The sequence below is a fragment of the Cherax quadricarinatus genome, chromosome 15, assembly GCF_038502225.1.
Source record: "Cherax quadricarinatus isolate ZL_2023a chromosome 15, ASM3850222v1, whole genome shotgun sequence".
In the NCBI taxonomy this organism is placed as follows: domain Eukaryota; kingdom Metazoa; phylum Arthropoda; class Malacostraca; order Decapoda; family Parastacidae; genus Cherax; species Cherax quadricarinatus.
This window is the reverse complement of record NC_091306.1, coordinates 38,029,301-38,047,243: the sequence shown is the minus strand read 5'-3', so window position 1 is coordinate 38,047,243 and position 17,943 is coordinate 38,029,301. Positions and strand designations below refer to the sequence as shown.

Below are 17,943 nucleotides of genomic sequence, written 5' to 3'. Positions count from 1 at the left end.
GAGTGAAAAAATATCGTTGACCGGGGGTCCACTGTATATGCTTCTAAGCTGTTGTATTCTGAGCACCTCTACAGAAACAGTGATTGTGTGAGTGAGGTGAAAGTGTTGAATGATGATGAAAGTATTTTCTTTTTTGGGGATTTTCTTTCTCTTTTGGGTCACCCTACCTCAGTGGGAAATGGCTGACTTGTTGAAAAAAAAAAAAAAAGTCTGTAACCAGCCATCATTTTCCCTAGGCTGATACAGCTGTAAGCTGGTGATTGATGTAACTGAGAGCAGTTAGTATTTCCTCTATAGTATAAGTGATTGTCAGAGTACAGTCATCTGTATATTCTTGTGATATTGGGATGAGTTGAAGAAGGTCTTTGAAGTAGACATTTCATAACAATGACCCTGCACACTTCCCTGCATAACACTTACACCAATAGAGTGTCTTGTTGACTCTGTCCCATTGATAACTATGTTTAGAGATCTATCTTGCAAATAATCACTAAAGCATAGTACACAGCCAGTGACTTCTACTGCTTGCAGTTTTACCGAGAGTCTTTGGTGCCATATTTGGTCAAAAGCACCAGCAATGTCCAGTGCTACTACACAGCTGGTCTTGGATTCATGCAGTGACTAGTGCCACATATTGGAGAGGTTTACCAGCAGGTCAGCAGCAGAGTGACCTTTTCTGATGCCATGTTGGTCACAGAGAAGCAGTGGTAGTCAAAAAATGCTATTGTCTACTATGAGATTATCTCAAAATCTTGCCAGTGATTGACAGGGGTGACATTGGTTTGTAGTTGCTGATTTCTTCTCTGCTCTTTTTTTGTGAACAGGGACTACATTTGCCTCTTTCCATAGAGAAGGCCATTTACATTGTGCTAGGCAGTGCTGATAGAAGTGAGTTAGGAGTGCTGCTAGCTGGTCTGCACGTCTACTCAGCAGTCTTGGGTTCAGTTTATCTGGGCCCAATGCTTTTTCTGTGTCCAGCAATTTAAGAAGATACACTTCATCTTGACTTATTGTCACCTCTGCCAACTTTGACATAGTTCTTGCAGCTAGCAAGGAGGTTCCTTACTGGATGAGGAATTTGCATCTTGGCTGCAAAGTGTTCAGCAAAGAGATCAGCCCTCTCCCCTTGTTTCACTTCCCTTCTCTCTCTCCACTCTCTTTCTCCCCATTTCCCTTCTCCTCTCTCTCCCCCTCTCTCTCCTCCTCTCTCTCCCCCCCTCTCTCCTTCTCTCTCCCTCCCTCTCTCTCCTTCTCTCTCTCCTTCCCTCTCTCTGTTTTTTTTTTACACAGGATTTGACAAGGTTAGGTTAAGGATCCCTAGCTTCATTGACAAGCTATTTACAAGTTAAGGATTCCTAACGTTATTGACAAGCTAAGAGCTGTTACCTACATCAGCTCATTAGAAAGCATTTTATTGTTATGAAACATACAAGTAAGGAACAGGATGAAGTAGGAGCCATCTGTGGACCAGCATTTTCATTTGGGCGGATTCAGACGGTTTCGTTGGAAATAAAGCCAAATCAGAAGAACTTAAAAAAAAAAATATTAAATACCTCTAGGAATTATGGACTAACTAGCTAGGAGAGTTGTCATGTGTTGTAAGATGACCACCAACAAGAAGGTCTGTGTAGTCTGCAGAAAGGGCAAAGGACTAAAACAGGCCTGGATTGCTTGCTATCTCTGTGGTCAGTGGTCCCATGGTATATGCAAGGATTTTAAACCAGTGACCACACTTAACATAAACTCAGAGAGATTTTTTGGGTCTGCTCAAATGAGATACATCTGTATGAGAAAATTACATCTGTATTAAAAGACAAGAACACCAATAAAAGATCCTTCTTCAAAGACATGTCAGCATGGTATGACAGCTGGGAAAATAAGATGGGTGGTAGGGTCAAGGCTGTCTTGGACAGTGCTCCTGGAGGACAGTGCTGAGGGTCCTAGTGTAGTCCTGGGGGATAGTGCTCCTGAGGGTTCAAGTGTTGCCCTGGAGGACAGTGAAGACAATGCTATTCAATTCACAGAAGTAGAAAATAAACATATTGCTGGAGATGGATCAAAAGGGAATGATGCCTCAGGGAATAGTGTTGACACACTACCAGCAAAACCTGGTGGAAGAACTGATGTCCCTACAGGGGTGAAAGATAGGGAGGAAACAGGAAAAAAAATGCACCAGTAGCGAATGCAGCTACAATAAATCTTAGCAAACAGAATTACAATCTATGTAAATACCATACCTTAGGTATCTGCAGGCACTGTATATCTGGTAAAACAGGTGGGACATGCACCTTTGACCATCCCAAAAAATGCCACACCCACATGAAAACAGGTGAGTGCATATTCCCCTCCTGTAAATTATTTCACCCAGAAATTTGTCACTCGTCAATCCATGAAAGAAAATGCTACAAAGCATACTGCCAGGCACATTACCTAAAGGGGGCAAGAAGACACAGACCATCCAGAGTATGGGAAACAAAAGAGGGGAGCCACAACCTCTCCAAGGATAGGTTTTTTTAAGGCCAGGAGGGAAAAAAAAGACTGGCAAGAAATAACAATAATCCTACACCAACTGAAAACACTTCTGGAGCAGAGGCACGGACATTGGCCTCCACTCCTGGACAACAGATATTAGAGCCAGCAAATAAAACCTCCCTAAATTCCACCAATATAACGACATTTGTCTTTGCAAACATAGAGGGTCTAAAGCCATCAAAAAACAAAATTCCTTACATCAAGGGACTGCTCACAAAGTCAAATGCAGTGTTTGCAGTATCCACAGAGACCCACATAAAAGATCATTATGACAACAAAATATGGATCCCAGGTTATAACCTATTCCTGTGCGACAGACTAATCAGGCAACAAAGGGAGGTTGACCTGTACGTCACAGAGTCACCCATTTGCTCAGAACTACTAAACATCTCAAATGATGTAGTTGAAGTTTTGGAGGTAAAGATTGAAAACCAAGAACTTGTCATTGTTGTGGTATACAAGCCTCCAGATGCAACTTCCCAGCAATTCCAGGAACAGCTTGTGAAAATTGACCACTGTCTGGAAAATCTCCCAACTCCTGCCCCAAACATCTTACTACTAGGGGATTTCAACTTGAGACACCTAAAATGGAGGAGTATAGCAAACAATGTTTTAGCAGAGATCACCCTGGGAGTCAGCTCAGATGAAAATTCACACACACACATGAACTATTAAATCTTTGCACCAAATTCACCTTAACCTCTTGACTATCACAACCCCAAATCCTGAGGTGTCTCCTGGTGTCACAAATTCCCCTCCCCCCCCCCAAAAAAAAAATCTCATGAAATGATAGAGAATCTTTTCCTGATTGTAATGACACCAAAAGAACGAAATTTCATGGAAAACTGATGAAATTACGCTCTCGTGAAGTTAGCGATCTCGGCGATATTTACGAATCGGCGATTTCGCCCACTTTGAGCCCTATTTTTGGCTAATTTCATTGTTCCAGTCGACCAAACTTATAGCTATTTCTTTAGAGCTCCATTTTTTCTATCAACTGAGTACAAGAAACTGCCCATTTACCGATTTCAACTACCCAGTAACTTGGTCAGAAATTTGCAATTTGGCCAATTTCACGAAAATTAAAAAAATATGACAATTTCAAAGTAGGGTCCAGAATGAACAATGCAGACATTCCTGGCTCTAAAATAACATTTTCTACGTTTATCAGTCACGTCTCCAGTCCCCTCTGATATTACTCTTGCTTTCTATTCTGAATTTTTATTCAAACAAAAAATAAAAGATTTACTGTTATGCAGACTACTGCAATATTGTAATAATTGTATAAATAATGTCAACCCTTTCATGACTGCATATTAGAATGGCTACTTGGACATTTATTGGAAAATAACATCATTTGTTTACCTTTGACCATTGGCAAAAATCAAACATTTCCCCTACTTTGAGCTCCATTTCAAGCTTCTTTTCATAGTAAAACCAACCAAAATCACCTCTGTTTCTATAACATTTTTTCCATTCTATCAAATGAGACCAAGAAAACGAGAATGCAACGATGAATACTATATGAAAATAGACCACAAAGTCGGTCGGAGTTTTTTTTTTTTCTCATTATACACTGTGTGCTGCAGGATTTTTTTTATATGGTGCACACAGACCCATTCTCTCACATGTGGGCCTACCAGCTTTCTTCTGCTTGATTTGAAGCCGCTAGAATTTATGAGTTTATATACGTCAAAAACGGTGGCTTGTAAGATGTATATATACGACCGAAACAGTCAGAGGGTTAAACCAGCAAATATTAGAGCCTACAGGACTAGAAAATACGCTGGACCTCATCTTCACTAACAATGATGATTTGATATGTAACATAACTGTATCAGACACACACTCAGATCATAACATAACAGAGGTACAGACATGTATGCACAGGGCTCTTGACCAGCAAAATGTGAGCAGTCATGAAGGTCTCTTCATGAAATTTAATTTCAATAACAAAAACATAGTGTGATCAAGTCAACCATGTCCTAAATGAAACAAGCTGGGAAGATATCCTAAACAACACAGATCCGAACATTTGCCTTGAAAAAATGAATTCTGTGGTTCTTGAGATCTGCTCAAGACACATTCCAGTAAGAAAAAGAAAGAGAAGATGTAAACTAGAAAGAGAGAGATGTTCCCTGTACAGAAGAAGGCAAAGAGTCACAGAGCTGGTGAAAGGGGCCAATATATCTGAAATACGAAGAGAGGCACTGGTCAATGAAATTGAAAATATCGAACTTAAGCTGAAGGAATCTCACAGGAGACAAGAATCACAGGAAGAACTAAAAGTCATAAAAGTAATTAAAAAAACCCAAAATACTTCTTCTCTCAGGCCAAATCTAAGGGAAAAACAACATCCAGTATTGGGCCCCTGCTTATGCGGGATGGGACATACATAGATGGCAGCCAAGAAATGAGTGAGATACTAAAGTCCCAGTATGACTCACTGTTCAGCGAGCCGCTGCCCTGACTAAGGGTCGACAGTCCAAATGACTTCTTTATGAACGAAACTCGAAATTTGGTCATCTCAAAAATCTTGGATATTACCCTAACTCCACAAGACTTTGTAAAGGCAATAAATGACATGCCCATGCACTCTGTCCCAGGCCCAGACTCGTTAAACTCCGTGTTTATCAAGAATTGCAAGAAGCCCCTATCGCGTGCCTTCAGCATTCTGTGGAGAGGGAGCATGGACACGGGTCATCCCACACACTAAAAACAACACACATAGCCCCACTCCACAAAGGTGGCAGTAAAGCAGTTGAAAAGAACTACAGACCGATAGCACTAACATCTCATATCATAAAAATTTTTGAGAGGGTTCTAAGAAGCAAGATTGCCAACCACCTAGATACCCATCAATTACACAGCCCAGGGCAACACAGGTTTAGAGAAGGTCACTCCTGCCTGTCCCAGCTACTGGATCACTATGACAAAGTCCTGAATGCTGTTGAGGATAAACAAAATACAGATGTAGTATATGCAAACTTTGCAAAAACCTTTGACAAGTGTGACCATAGCACACAAAATGTGTGATGAAGGAATAACAGGAAAATTTGGTAGATGGATCTATAACTTCCTGAGAAATAGAACACAAAGAGCAATAGTAAACAGAGTAAAGTTCCAGGCAACCACGGTAAAAAGCTCTGTTCAACAAGGCACAGTATTCACTCCCCTTCTGTTCCTCTTCTTCATTTCTGACACAGATGTAAGCCATAGCTCAGTGTCTTCCTTTGCGGATGACACCCAGAGTATCATGGCAGTGACCTCCATCGAAGACACCACAAGACTCCAAGCGGACATGAACCAAATCTTCAAATGGGCCACCCCAAACAACATGAAGTTCAACAAGGATAAATTTCAACTTCTCAGATGTGGGGAACTTGTGGAAATTAAAAATGAATCAGGGTCTCTGACAAATTCTAACCATACAATAGAGCTAAAAAGTAATGTGAAGGATCTGGAGGTGATAAAATCGTAATAATGTTGGTAGAATTACCGACAATATGTAAAGTCAAAGGACACAAGTGCAACTAATGTGACATTTTATTGTGCCAATGTTTGGCTTTCCAGGAGCTTTGTCAAGCTGTTACGGCTTGTAATGGCTTGACAAAGTTCCTGGAGAGCGAAATGTTGCCACAATAAAATGTCACATTAGTTGCATGAGTGATAATATCAGAGGATCTCGCCTTCAAAGACGACAACAATGTATCTACCTCATCTGCTAGGAAAATGGTAGGATGGATAATGAGAACCTTCAAAACTAGGAACACCAAGACCATGATGATTCTCTTCAAATCTCTTTTGCTCTCTAGGCTGGAATACCACTGTACACTAAGGGCCCCCTTCAAGGCTGGCGACATTGCAGACCTGAAGAGTGTACCAAGAACTTTCACGGCACACATAAGTACGATAAGGCACCTAAACTACTGGGAACAGTTAAAGGTCCTTGCTCTGTATTCCCTGGAACACAGATGAGAGAGATACATAATATACACTTAGAAAGTCCTGGAGGGATTGGTACCAAACCTGAACATGAATGTCATTCCCTGTGAAAGTAAAAGACTCGGCAGGAAATGCAACATTCCCTTGATTAAAAGCATTGACGCTACGAGTACATTCAGAGACAACACAGTAAGTGTCTGGGGCCCAAGACTGCTCAACTGCCTCCCAGCATACATAAGGTGGATTACCAATAGACCCCTGGCTGTCTTGAAGAAGGCACTCGACAGGCATCTGAAGTCAGTCCCTGACCACCCGGACTGTGGTTTGTACATCAGCTTGCATGCTTCCAGCAGTAACAGCCTGGTTGATCAGACCCTGATCCACCATGAGGCCTGGTCTCAGACCAAGCCGCAGGGGCGTTGAACCCCAAAATCCTCTCCAGGTAAACTTGACTTTATCATAATGCTGTACAAATGTGTTCCAGACTCGAGTCATCCTATTCAAATTCAAATTCAAATTCAAAGTTTATTCTCTATAAAGATTACAATGTTGAATTTACAGAATTTGGTTGTTGTGTGGTTTACATGTAGTTAAATAATGATTACAGAGTGTACCACTAGAACGCCTAGCATGGCTAGGCATTTCGGGCAGACTTAGTTTAATTCTTTATTTTAAAATATTACAAATTATGAGGTAAGTTGGTATTATGGCTAAGTGACTAAATACTAGTTTGTGAGTTTAGCAATGTGAATGCTTTTGTTTTGGCACAGTACATAGTTTCAGTATTGGAGTATCATAGGATTCATTATTTTAAGATTGAGATTAATATTTCTGTTTATGGTCAAATGGGTGAGTGAGTGTGTGAACCACCAGGTGGTATTCGTGTAATTAGTTGATGGGGTTTATCAGGGAGATAAGATGTTTTCTAATGGTAGTTTTGAAGGTGATGAATGTGTCTGCAGTTCTAGAGTTCTCAGGTAGGGTGTTCCAGATTTTAGGGCCTTTGACATACATTGAATTTTTGTAAAGGTTTAGTCGGACATGGGGAATGTCGTAGAGATGTTTGTGTCTGGTGTTATGCCTGTGGGTTCTGTCACAACTATCAAGAAAGCGTTTTAGGTCAAGGTTGATATTGGAGTTTAAGGTCCTGTAGATGTAGATTGCACATTAGTAAGTGTGGATGTACTGAACAGGGAGTAAGTTTAGATCTATGAAGAGTGGGGGGGGGGGGGGTGTTGCCAGGGGTGGGATTTAGTGATTATTCTTACTGCAGCTTTTTGTTGGGTTATGATTGGCTTTAGGTGTGTTGCTGCAGTTGATCCCCAAGCACAAATAGCATAGGTGAGGTATGGATAAATAAGTGAGTGGTATAGTGTGAGAAGGGCATTTTGCGGCATGTAGTATCGTATCTTGGAGAGGATCCCAACTGTTTGGGATACTTTTTTGGTTATGTGTTGGATATGGGTGCTGAAATTCAGGTTGTTGTCAAGGTATAGGCCTAGGAATTTGCCCTCATTATGTCTGGTAATTAGAGTGTTGTCGATCTTAATGTTAATTTGTGCATATCCTGCTCTGCTACCAAACATAATATAGTAGGTTTTGTCAGTGTTAAGCGTAAGTTTATTGGCTGTCATCCAAGTCGATATTTTGATCAGCTCCCCGTTAACAATGGTGTTGAGGGTGGCAAGATTAGGGTGAGAGATGGCATAAGTCGTGTCGTCAACAAAGAGAATGGGTTTCAGGTGTTGGGATACGTTTGGAAGATCATTGATGTATATGAGGAAGAGCAGGGGATCAAGGACACTTCCCTGTGGAACTCCAGTATCAAGTGGCAGTGTTGTTGATGCTGTGTCTTTAATGGTAACATACTGATACCTATTAGTAAGGTAAGATTTGAAATAAGCAAGCGCATGGCCTCTTATACCGTAATGGTCAAGTTTGTGGAGTAGGATGTCGTGGTCTACTGTGTCAAAAGCTTTTCTTAGGTCAATAAAAATTCCTAGTGGATATTCCTTATTTTCCAATGCTGTGTAAAGCAGATCTAGCATTTTTATGATTGCATCATTAGTGCTTTTATTTTTCCTAAATCCAAATTGGCAGGGGTTGAGTATGTTTTGTGCTGTTATAAATGAATATAGTCTCCTGTGCCCGAGTTTCTCAAAGATTTTGGATAGCAATGGTAAGTTTGATATTGGCCTATAGTTGTTTAAGTCTGTAGGGTCACCACCTTTATGTATTGGTGTAACCCTTGCCATCTTGAGTAGTTTCGGGAAGGTGCTAGTTTCTAGTGACTTGTTAAAAAGTAATGAAATAACATGCAAAAGGATATGGGCCACTCATTTGTACAGTAATGGTGGGACATTAGACAGATTCCCTGAGTTGTTTTTAAGTGACTTTATAATCTCGGTGACTTCCGAGGGCTCAGTTGGTGCAAGATAGAAGGAATTTGGGAAATTCCCATCTAGGTAGTCCCCGGCATGGGCATTAGTATGTGGGATTTTATTGGCGAGATTAGATCCTATGGTTGAGAAGAAGTCGTTTATCTTGTTAGCTGTGTCAGTGGGATGTAGTGGTGTTTCATTAGGTTTAGTTAGGACAATATTCTTGTTTTTTTTCAGTTTGTGGGTCCCTAGAAACTGAGAGAGTGTTTTCCAGGTCTTTTTTATATCTCCTCTAGTGTCTGTGAATCTACTGGAGTAGTATAGTTGTTTGGCTTTCTTTATTACTTTGGTGAGAACTGATGAATAGTGTTTAAGAATATCTTTGTGTATTAAGCCCTGTCTATATTGCTTTTCATATTGGTGTTTCTTGTCAATGGATTTCAGAATGGTGCTGGTTAGCCATGGGCAACCAAGCCGTTTGTTTGTGATCTGTTTCGTTTTTATAGGACAATGTTTGTTGTATAGTCTAAGTAATTTGTTAAGAAAAATGTCTGTCCAGTCATCAATACCATTGGCCTTGGAGAATTCTGTAGGCCAGTCAACAATCTCTAGGTCAGTTGTGAACTTCCTTATTGAGGCCTCGTCATGGAGTCTAAATGAGACTTTGTTGTATTCAAGTGGTGGTTTATTAATGTTTGTCAGGAGGAAGGTAGGGTAGTGGTCTGTAGTGCTATCTGTGATTATCCCTGATTTAAGGGGGGCTAGTATATTGGTCCATATGTAGTCTCAGTGAGCCTGGTTGGTTTAGTTATTGTTGGTATGAGAAGTGTGTTGTTCATATTGTTGATGAAGTCAGTTACTGGCTGATCATCTAGTAAGCCAAGGTTGATGTTGAAGTCTCCAGCTAAGAGAAGGTGGTGCTTATTCATTTGTCTGTTTGTTATTAGTGACTTTAATTTCTCACTGAAATTTGGGATGTTTGTGTGAGGTATCCGGTAAATGGCACCGATTGTTATGGGTATCTTAAGGTTTTTTACAGTAAAATTAGCAAAAATGTATTCCCCATATTCATCACTAAAGCAAGTGGTGCTAATACAAGATAATTGGTTAGAGTAATGGATTGCAATACCACCCCCAACTTGGTTTGGTCTGCAGTTGTGAATTGCTGTGTATCCTGGTAGAGGGTAGATAACTTGTAGATGAATGGTTCAGAGAACCGACATGCTGATAAATTAGACACATGTGCAATTCTTGAGTATCTTTATTGAGGAAACGTTTCGCCACACAGTGGCTTCATCAGACTGATGAAGCCACTGTGTGGCGAAACGTTTCCTCAATAAAGATACCCAAGAATTGCACATGTGTCTAATTTATCAGGGTAGATATCTATTGTGTCCTGTTTTAGCCAGGTCTCAGTAAGAATAATGCAGGAGAAGGGTGTCTTTAGTGATTCAAGGAGTGCCAGGAGGTCATCATAATGTTTGCTTAAGGACCTGATGTTGTAGTTAAGTACTGATAGGCTTTTAGCATTGTTTAGGATAGTGCTGGCTTGTGTTGCTGTGTAATAAAGGCAGTTACTTTCCAATAGGTTTTGATTGGGTGTCAGATTATGGAGGTTTAGATCAGGGTCAACATGATCAATCATCTTCTAGGTTTAAATTATGGTTATTTATATCCTGAGTTATGTGTTGAGTTCTAGTACTGATATCTGTAGTGGTGGGAAGCTTGGATAAGTATATAGCTAGAGTATTTTGGTCATATAGAGTATAGTCACTACTACACATAATGAAGTTGATGTTGTCTATGTGTTGTGCTGGAATGAGCTAAAGTACAACTAGGTATAAACTAGTAATATAAAAATACAAATTTAAAATAGAACAAGACTCTCACTTGTAATTGCACTAAGGTCTAATATAATGACTTTTGTGGAGTCTATGTTTTGAGCTAGAATGAGCTATAGTACAACTAGATTTAATCTAATAATATAAAAATACAAATTAAAAATAGCACCAGTCTCTCACTAGTAATTGCAATATGGTCTAATATAATGAATTTGGTATTGACTATAGTACAACTGAGTTTAATCTAATAATATAAAAAAGGCACAAGACTCTCAATTATAATTGCACTAAGGTGTTATATAAGTTGTTTACAAGAATTAGAGTATAACTAGATTTAAATTGACAAGATAAAATATACAAGTTAAGGTAGCAAAAGAATAAAAAAAGTAGAAAAAAAAAATGGTCTTAGGACTTAGATGAAGTGATGTTCTGGAGAAGGGTATAGCCCTAGTGGAGTTACTGCTTTCTGCCTGTCCCTTGGTATAGAAGCTTGCTTCTCACTGTCCTCGAAGTGGATCCAAGTGTGGTACTTTGACAATGTTGGCCTTGTACATAACAGTAAGGCCACCCATATCCCTCCTGTGTTGAAGGCTCTGCTGAAATGACAGATCTATCCAGGATTGGTCCAGATGAGAGATGAGACGTCTTGCTCTGTTCTCTACTCTGTCAAGCAGTCGCAGATAAGAATGGGGGGGGGGGCAGGCAAACCAAGAAAGTGGAGCATACTCAAGGTGTGAGGATACTTGTGCCTCATACAGAGTCTTGCAACCCCTACTGTCAAGCAGATGCGAGATACAGCAAAGTGCTGTAAGCTTCCTGGCTGCCTTATTTGCAAGATTTACATAGTTCTTCATGGCCAGTTTGGAGTCTGATTTCACCCCAAGGATATCAACTTCTTCCCCAGGTACCAGCTCACTCCCATTCATAGTTACTACTGCACTGGCATTACCATCATAGTGCCTAGACACCATAATCATTTGTGTTTTCTCAGGTGCAAATGTTACTTGCCATTGGTTTCCCCAGGCTGATACAGCTCTTAGCTGGTGAATGTAGCTTAGAGCAGCTGGCATTTCTTCTCTTGGATAAGTAATGTCAGAATACAGTCGTCTGCATATGCATGGGATTCTGGGATGAGATGAAGAAGGTCATTGAAGTAGACATTCCATAACAATGGTCCCAGCACACTTCCTTGTGGAACACTTGCCCCAGTTGGATGTCTTTCTGATTCTGTTACATTGAGAACTACCCTTAGAGATCTGTCATGAAGATAATTACTGAGGAGACCGCATAGAGCCTGCAATCCCCAGTGCTTGCAGTTTTGCCAAGAGGCCCTGGTGCCACACTCGGTCGAAAGCACCAGCAATGTCCAGTGCTACCACACAGCTGACTTTGGATTCATCCAGTGACTGATGCCATTTAATGGAGAGGTTTAGTAACAGATCAGTAGCAGAGTAACCTTTCCTGAAGCCATGTTAATGGTCACAAAGTAGTGAGTGGTAGTCAAAAAACTCCATCATTTATCTTGAGATTATTGTCTCAAGGATCTTGCCAGTGATTGATAGGAGTGACACTGGTCTGTAGTTGCTGATTTCTGCTCTGCTCCTCTTTTTGTGAACAGGGACCACATTTGCCTCTCTCCATAGAGAAGGCCATTTACTCTGTACTAGGCAGTGCTGAAAGATGCAAGTTAGAGGTGCTGCTAGCTGGTCTGCACATCTTATCAGCAATATTGGGCTTAACTTGCCTGGGCCCACAGCCTTTTCTTGGTCAAGCATTTTAAGAAGCAAATGCACCTCCTCCTGCCTTATTGTCACCACTGACAATTTTGACACAGTTCTTGCAGCTAGCCAAGGAGGGTCCCTTGCTGGATCAGGAGCTTGCATTTTGGTAGCAAAGTGTTCGGCAAAGTGGTCTGCTTTCTCTTGACTACTAGTAGTGGTGGTGCCATCCTGTCGATGTTGAGGTGGAATGAGTTCATCAGGCAGATAACTTTGTCTGTCCTTGACCAGAGATCACCAGGTTTTGGAGCCTACCCTACCTGATGCTAGCTCTCTTTTTGTGTCCACCTCCCATTTAGCGATGGCCCACTTTTGAACGTCACCCTTATGCCTGCAGGCTTGCCTGTGCAAGTTCCTGTTATAGGTGGTAGGATGTCTCTTATACCTTCGCCATGCCTTGTACTTAGCAGAAGCAGCCTCTCTACAATGAAAGCCAAACCAAGGCTGATCTGTAGGCTTCGCCACATGTTACCGGTGAGGGATGTGTCCTTGTTGTAGATTAAAGATGTGTCCAGTGAAGGCTTTCATTTGATTGTCAACATCCCCTTGGAGAAAAGCATTCCAATCGGTGGTGGCGAGCTCAGAGCAAAGGACTGGCCAATTACCTCTTTCCCATAGCCAGGTTGTGTGTGTGGACTCCTCACCTCATTCTGTTGGGATCTTAAGTGTCATAAACACAGCCTTGTGGTCAGATGATCCAATGTAACCGAGGGGTTGACAAGTGACTATACCTTCTTCCAGATCACTCGCTACTGAGTCAAGGGAGGAGCCAGAGATGTGAGTAGGGAAATCAACAAAGTTTCTCATGTCAAATACTGCAAGAAAGTCATCAAAGTCCCTCTGTATAAGATGTTGGTTGAGGTCACCAACAATTATGATATATTGACAGTTGTGTTGGAGCAGAAGGGAGTCCACATTTTCCATTAGGAAGTTGACGGGGTCTGCATGTTGCCACTGAGGTCTGTACATTGCACATGCTAGTACAGAGGTACTAGTGTTTATGCATAGCTTGAAGAACATCATTTCAAGATGAGTAGAGATGGCAACATCAATGTGCTGGGCATGTGCACTTTTAGAGAAGCACACAACACCTCCTCCTTGTCCTTGCCTATCTCTTCTCATCCATGAGGTGTAGCCAGCAGTTCTTGCAAAATTTTCTGGAGTCCTGTCGTCCAAAAATGTTTCAATAACAGCTATCATGTCGGGACATCAAGTGTTCACAAAACTGTGTGTGAGCTCTCCAACATTTGCAATGAAACCTCTAATGTTGGCCGACAGGATGCTGGTAGACTGGCTCCTCATGATGTGGTCAGCTTGAGGTGGTGGGTGTGTAAGGCATGTAAGGTGCCTGCCCTTGAGAGAGGTAGGGTACTGAGGCAGCTGCAGGGATGCAGGTCTGTGGTCTTGTATAAGGCACAATACCACCTGCTGGGCTGAGATAGGAGTAGCTGAGTGGGTGTTGTGTGAGTGTGTTCACCAATTCAGACATCCTGCTAGTTTGTTCCGAGAACAGGCCTCTAAACAGGTGGTCCTGTCTGTCAAGTTTCTTTTTCTTCTGACACTGGTCCTCCTGATGTCCTTTCTTGTGGCAGTAACTGCATGTGGTATCTCACAGGCAGTTGTTAGGGGTGTGCCCCTTCCAGTGACAGCGAGAGCACTGCCTAGGTGCCTGGGAGGGCGGACTGTTATTTGTTGTACCTCCTGTGTGTTGCTGATTTGTCCGCAGGTTCTGCTGCTGGGACTGTGTTGGCGGAAGGTGAGACGACTGTAGATGTCTTCCTCCTCCATGTCCTCTTCCTCGTCCTCTGCCACATCCTCTACCATGCCCCTGTGCAGTTCTGACAGATGTGTCCCTGCTGTTCATACTTTGGCGCAGTAGGTATTGAGGTACAATGATAGTGCCCTGATTATTAACTGCACCAATCTCTAGTGGAGAAAATCCCGACTCAGAACTTGCCGATGAAGCACTGCTGCCAGATGTTGGAGTAGTGTCGGCAGGTGTGCTGATAGGTGTAGGATCAGAGATGGTATGTGCACTGTCTAGTGTACTGGCAGGTGCTGAAGCAGAGATGTCAGGTGTAGGAGAATTAACAGATCCAAGGATTGCTTCGTTGCTGGAAAGAGGATCTGTTCCCTCTGGTGATGGTCAGAGGAATTGTGTTAGAATTCCCAAAGGTAGTGTTTTGAGCTCTGTCAATCTGTGGGGCCTTAGCGATGACAGAATTCCACCAGTTATTTACCCCTGAGTTAAGCTCAGTGTGGGACTTCCAGCCTTTGTCAATAGTGTCACCATCAGCTGAACAGCTTATGTCACTTGATGTAGGCTTGCACTGGCCTTCTACAATAGCTTGAAGGTTATCTAATAATTTGAGGAGCTCATGAAGTGCTTCCCTGTGATGGATTATCTTAGCTGCGACTTTACAACACAGTCCAGGAGGGCAGTCTTGATCTTTGGACAGGAGTCCCTGAGGTACTTCTGAACCTTCCTCTTGTAGCTCCAGACTTATTTCCACATATATCACAGGATTATGGATATCCTTCAATTTTCTGAGATTTTCTACCTGGCTGCAACAGAATTCTTCTTCTGGAATGCAATCTGTGTGGCAGTAGTTGGAATAAGTAAGCTCCTCACATTTAAGTAGTACTTTGTCCCTTGTAGTATACCCACAAACACTGCAGTAACTACTGGGACAGTAGCCAGATATCGAAGATATTCTTGCTATTTTGCGATGTGAAGTCATCACAGAGGAGACGTTGTAGGTTTACAGTGAAGTTCATCTAGGAGTGAGAGGGTGGGTGGTGGTATCGTGGGGTGTTTATAATGGGGTGGGTTGTGAGGGAGGGTGAGGGCAGGCAGTGGGCTGGCAAGCTATAAGTGTTGCCTTCTCACTATCACTTAATAAACACTGTTTATGTTATCCACGTTTTCACCATAGGAAGATGTTGCACAAATCACTCTGTTGCATTGTACCAGTCACATTGTTATAAAGCACCCAGCTGTTAGTACATATCACAAACGAGATATAATATTAGATGCAATAGTGACGTCACTCCTAGGCCTGCCGCTGTCCCCTCACTCTCACCACATTGTTCACCAAAACACTTAATTGTCACTCATTTTGCTTATGTTCACTTCTATAGAGGAGTTACTTACTTGTACTAGTGTGTTGTAGGTAGAACTAGGTCACTAAACAGTTCTTTCCTCACCAACCCTCGTAGTTAAGTAATATTAAGAAAGTTTGTGGAGCACACTGTGACATGTCCTCTCTCTCTCTCTCCCTCCTTGCCTCTCTCTCTCCCTCCTTCCCTCTCTCTCTCCCTCCTTCCCTCTCTCTCTCCCTCCTTCCCTCTCTCTCTCCCTCCTTCCCTCTCTCTCTCCCTCTCCCCCTCTCTCTCCCTCTCCCTCTCTCTTCCCCTCTCCATCACTACTTTCTCTTTCTACACATGGTTCTACAAGGTTAGGTTTAGGATTCCTAACATTATTTACAAACTATGAGCTGTTAACCTACATTAGCTCACTTGAAAACCTATATATTATTAAGAGAGGTACAAGTACAGGTCTACCTTGACTTACAATGGAGTTACATTTCACCAAACCCATTGTAAGTCGAATGTGATAAATAAATAAGTAAATAAATAACTACTATCGCCAAATATGTGAATAAACAAATAATTATTATGACTAAGTGCCAGTATTGAAAAGTAAATAAATGAATACAAGTTATAAACTTGCTGCTGTTAAGTTTCATCTCCAAAGTAATTGCTTTTTCACCATCGTTAAGTTGAAATATTGTAAGTCGAGGAGTATCTGTAGTGAACTGGATGAAGTATCCGGCTGTATCTCTTCCCTTTCCCTCTCTACAGCAGTTTCAGTTTTCATTTTAAGTTCTGACATGACTAGTGATAATTACCTGGTATAGGTAGTGCTTCTTTATGTTTGTGGTGTTGTGGTGCTGCCCAAGATGACAATATCAACGTTGTTGCCATCACCACCATCACCATCGCTGTCTGTTGGTGCTGCTGCAGCCACACCTGGGGAACCACACACCTCTTAATCTCATAATTATAACTGGCCTATAGAGTCTGAAATTACCTAGTTAGTTTATTCTGGTTAGTAACCCAGGATTATCTAACAGAGTCGGTTAGCTATGTTCCATGGCTTGGTGGGCAGTGCTCTCGCCTCACACGCTTGAGTGTCCCTGGTTCAATCTCCAGCACAGGTGGAAATGTTGGACATGTTTCCTTACACCTGTTGTCCCTGTTCACCTAGCAGTAAGTAGGTGCCTGGGTGTTATTGGACTGGTGTGGGTGGCATCCTGGGGGACAAGATTGAAGGACCACAATGGAAATAAGACACAGTCCTCAGTGATGTACTGATGTTACTGGGTTATCTTGGGAGGCTAGCCCTCTGGGTTAAATATCCTAAGAAAGCTTATCTTGTTGTCATTTTGGTCTGTTGTTACTCTTCTCTCGGATACCACCCACAACAGGTGAAGAGAGTCATCAAAGATGCCAAACATTTTCACTCATACCAGAATTTAACCCGGTTCTTTTGGATATGAGCTGAAGAAAGTGAGTGAGTTGAGTTGTGGCTCCTAATATTCCATCTTCTATTATTATTTTGTATAAATTCATGAAGGTGTAAACACCATAGTTGTAATACATAGTCACTCAACATTCTTCAAATACTATGTATTACAACTACAGTATTTGAAGAATGTTGAGTGACTATGTATTACAACTACAGTATTTGAAGAATGTTGAGTGACTATGTATTACAACTATGGTGTTTGAAGAATGTTGAGTGACTATGTATTACAACTATGGTGTTTGAAGAATGTTGAGTGACTGTGTATTACAACTATGGTGTTTGAAGAATGTTGAGTGACTGTGTATTACAACTATGGTGTTTGAAGAATGTTGAGTGACTGTGTATTACAACTATGGTGTTTGAAGAATGTTGAGTGACTGTGTATTACAACTATGGTGTTTGAAGAATGTTGAGTGACTGTGTATTACAACTATGGTGTTTGAAGAATGTTGAGTGACTGTGTATTACAACTATGGTGTTTGAAGAATGTTGAGTGACTGTGTATTACAACTATAGTCGCTCAACATTCTTCAAATACTATAGTTGTAATATAAATGTAAACCACTCAACATTCATCATATTATATACTCACTCAACATTTAGGGATTCTCTTCATCAGAGTATTAAACTTAAAGCAAGAAGAAATATTTAAAACACATGTAAGCAAACACTAGGACTTACTTATTAGAAAGTGTTTAAGTCCTGGAACCTTGATCACTTCTAACACACTCAGGTTGAAAATAATGGTACAGCCTCTCCTCATGTAGTGTTGTACTCATTTCCTTATGACTCTGACTTACAATGGGCTCTCTTGACCAATATGCACACCTAAATAATGTATATTATAGCTGATTTCCTCTATTCTGTTTATTACA

General features: G+C 41.4%; 1 protein-coding gene across 1 annotated transcript in view; it reads right to left on the bottom strand.

Annotated features, from left to right (window-relative positions):
• Positions 1–17,943, bottom strand: part of LOC138852733 (uncharacterized) — an 86,589-nt gene that overhangs the window by 30,600 nt on the left and 38,046 nt on the right. Inside the window, exon 2 of the mRNA XM_070085295.1 lies at positions 16,389–16,509. Coding sequence (XP_069941396.1) covers positions 16,389–16,509 — 121 coding nt within the window. The remainder of the gene's footprint in view (positions 1–16,388; positions 16,510–17,943) is intronic.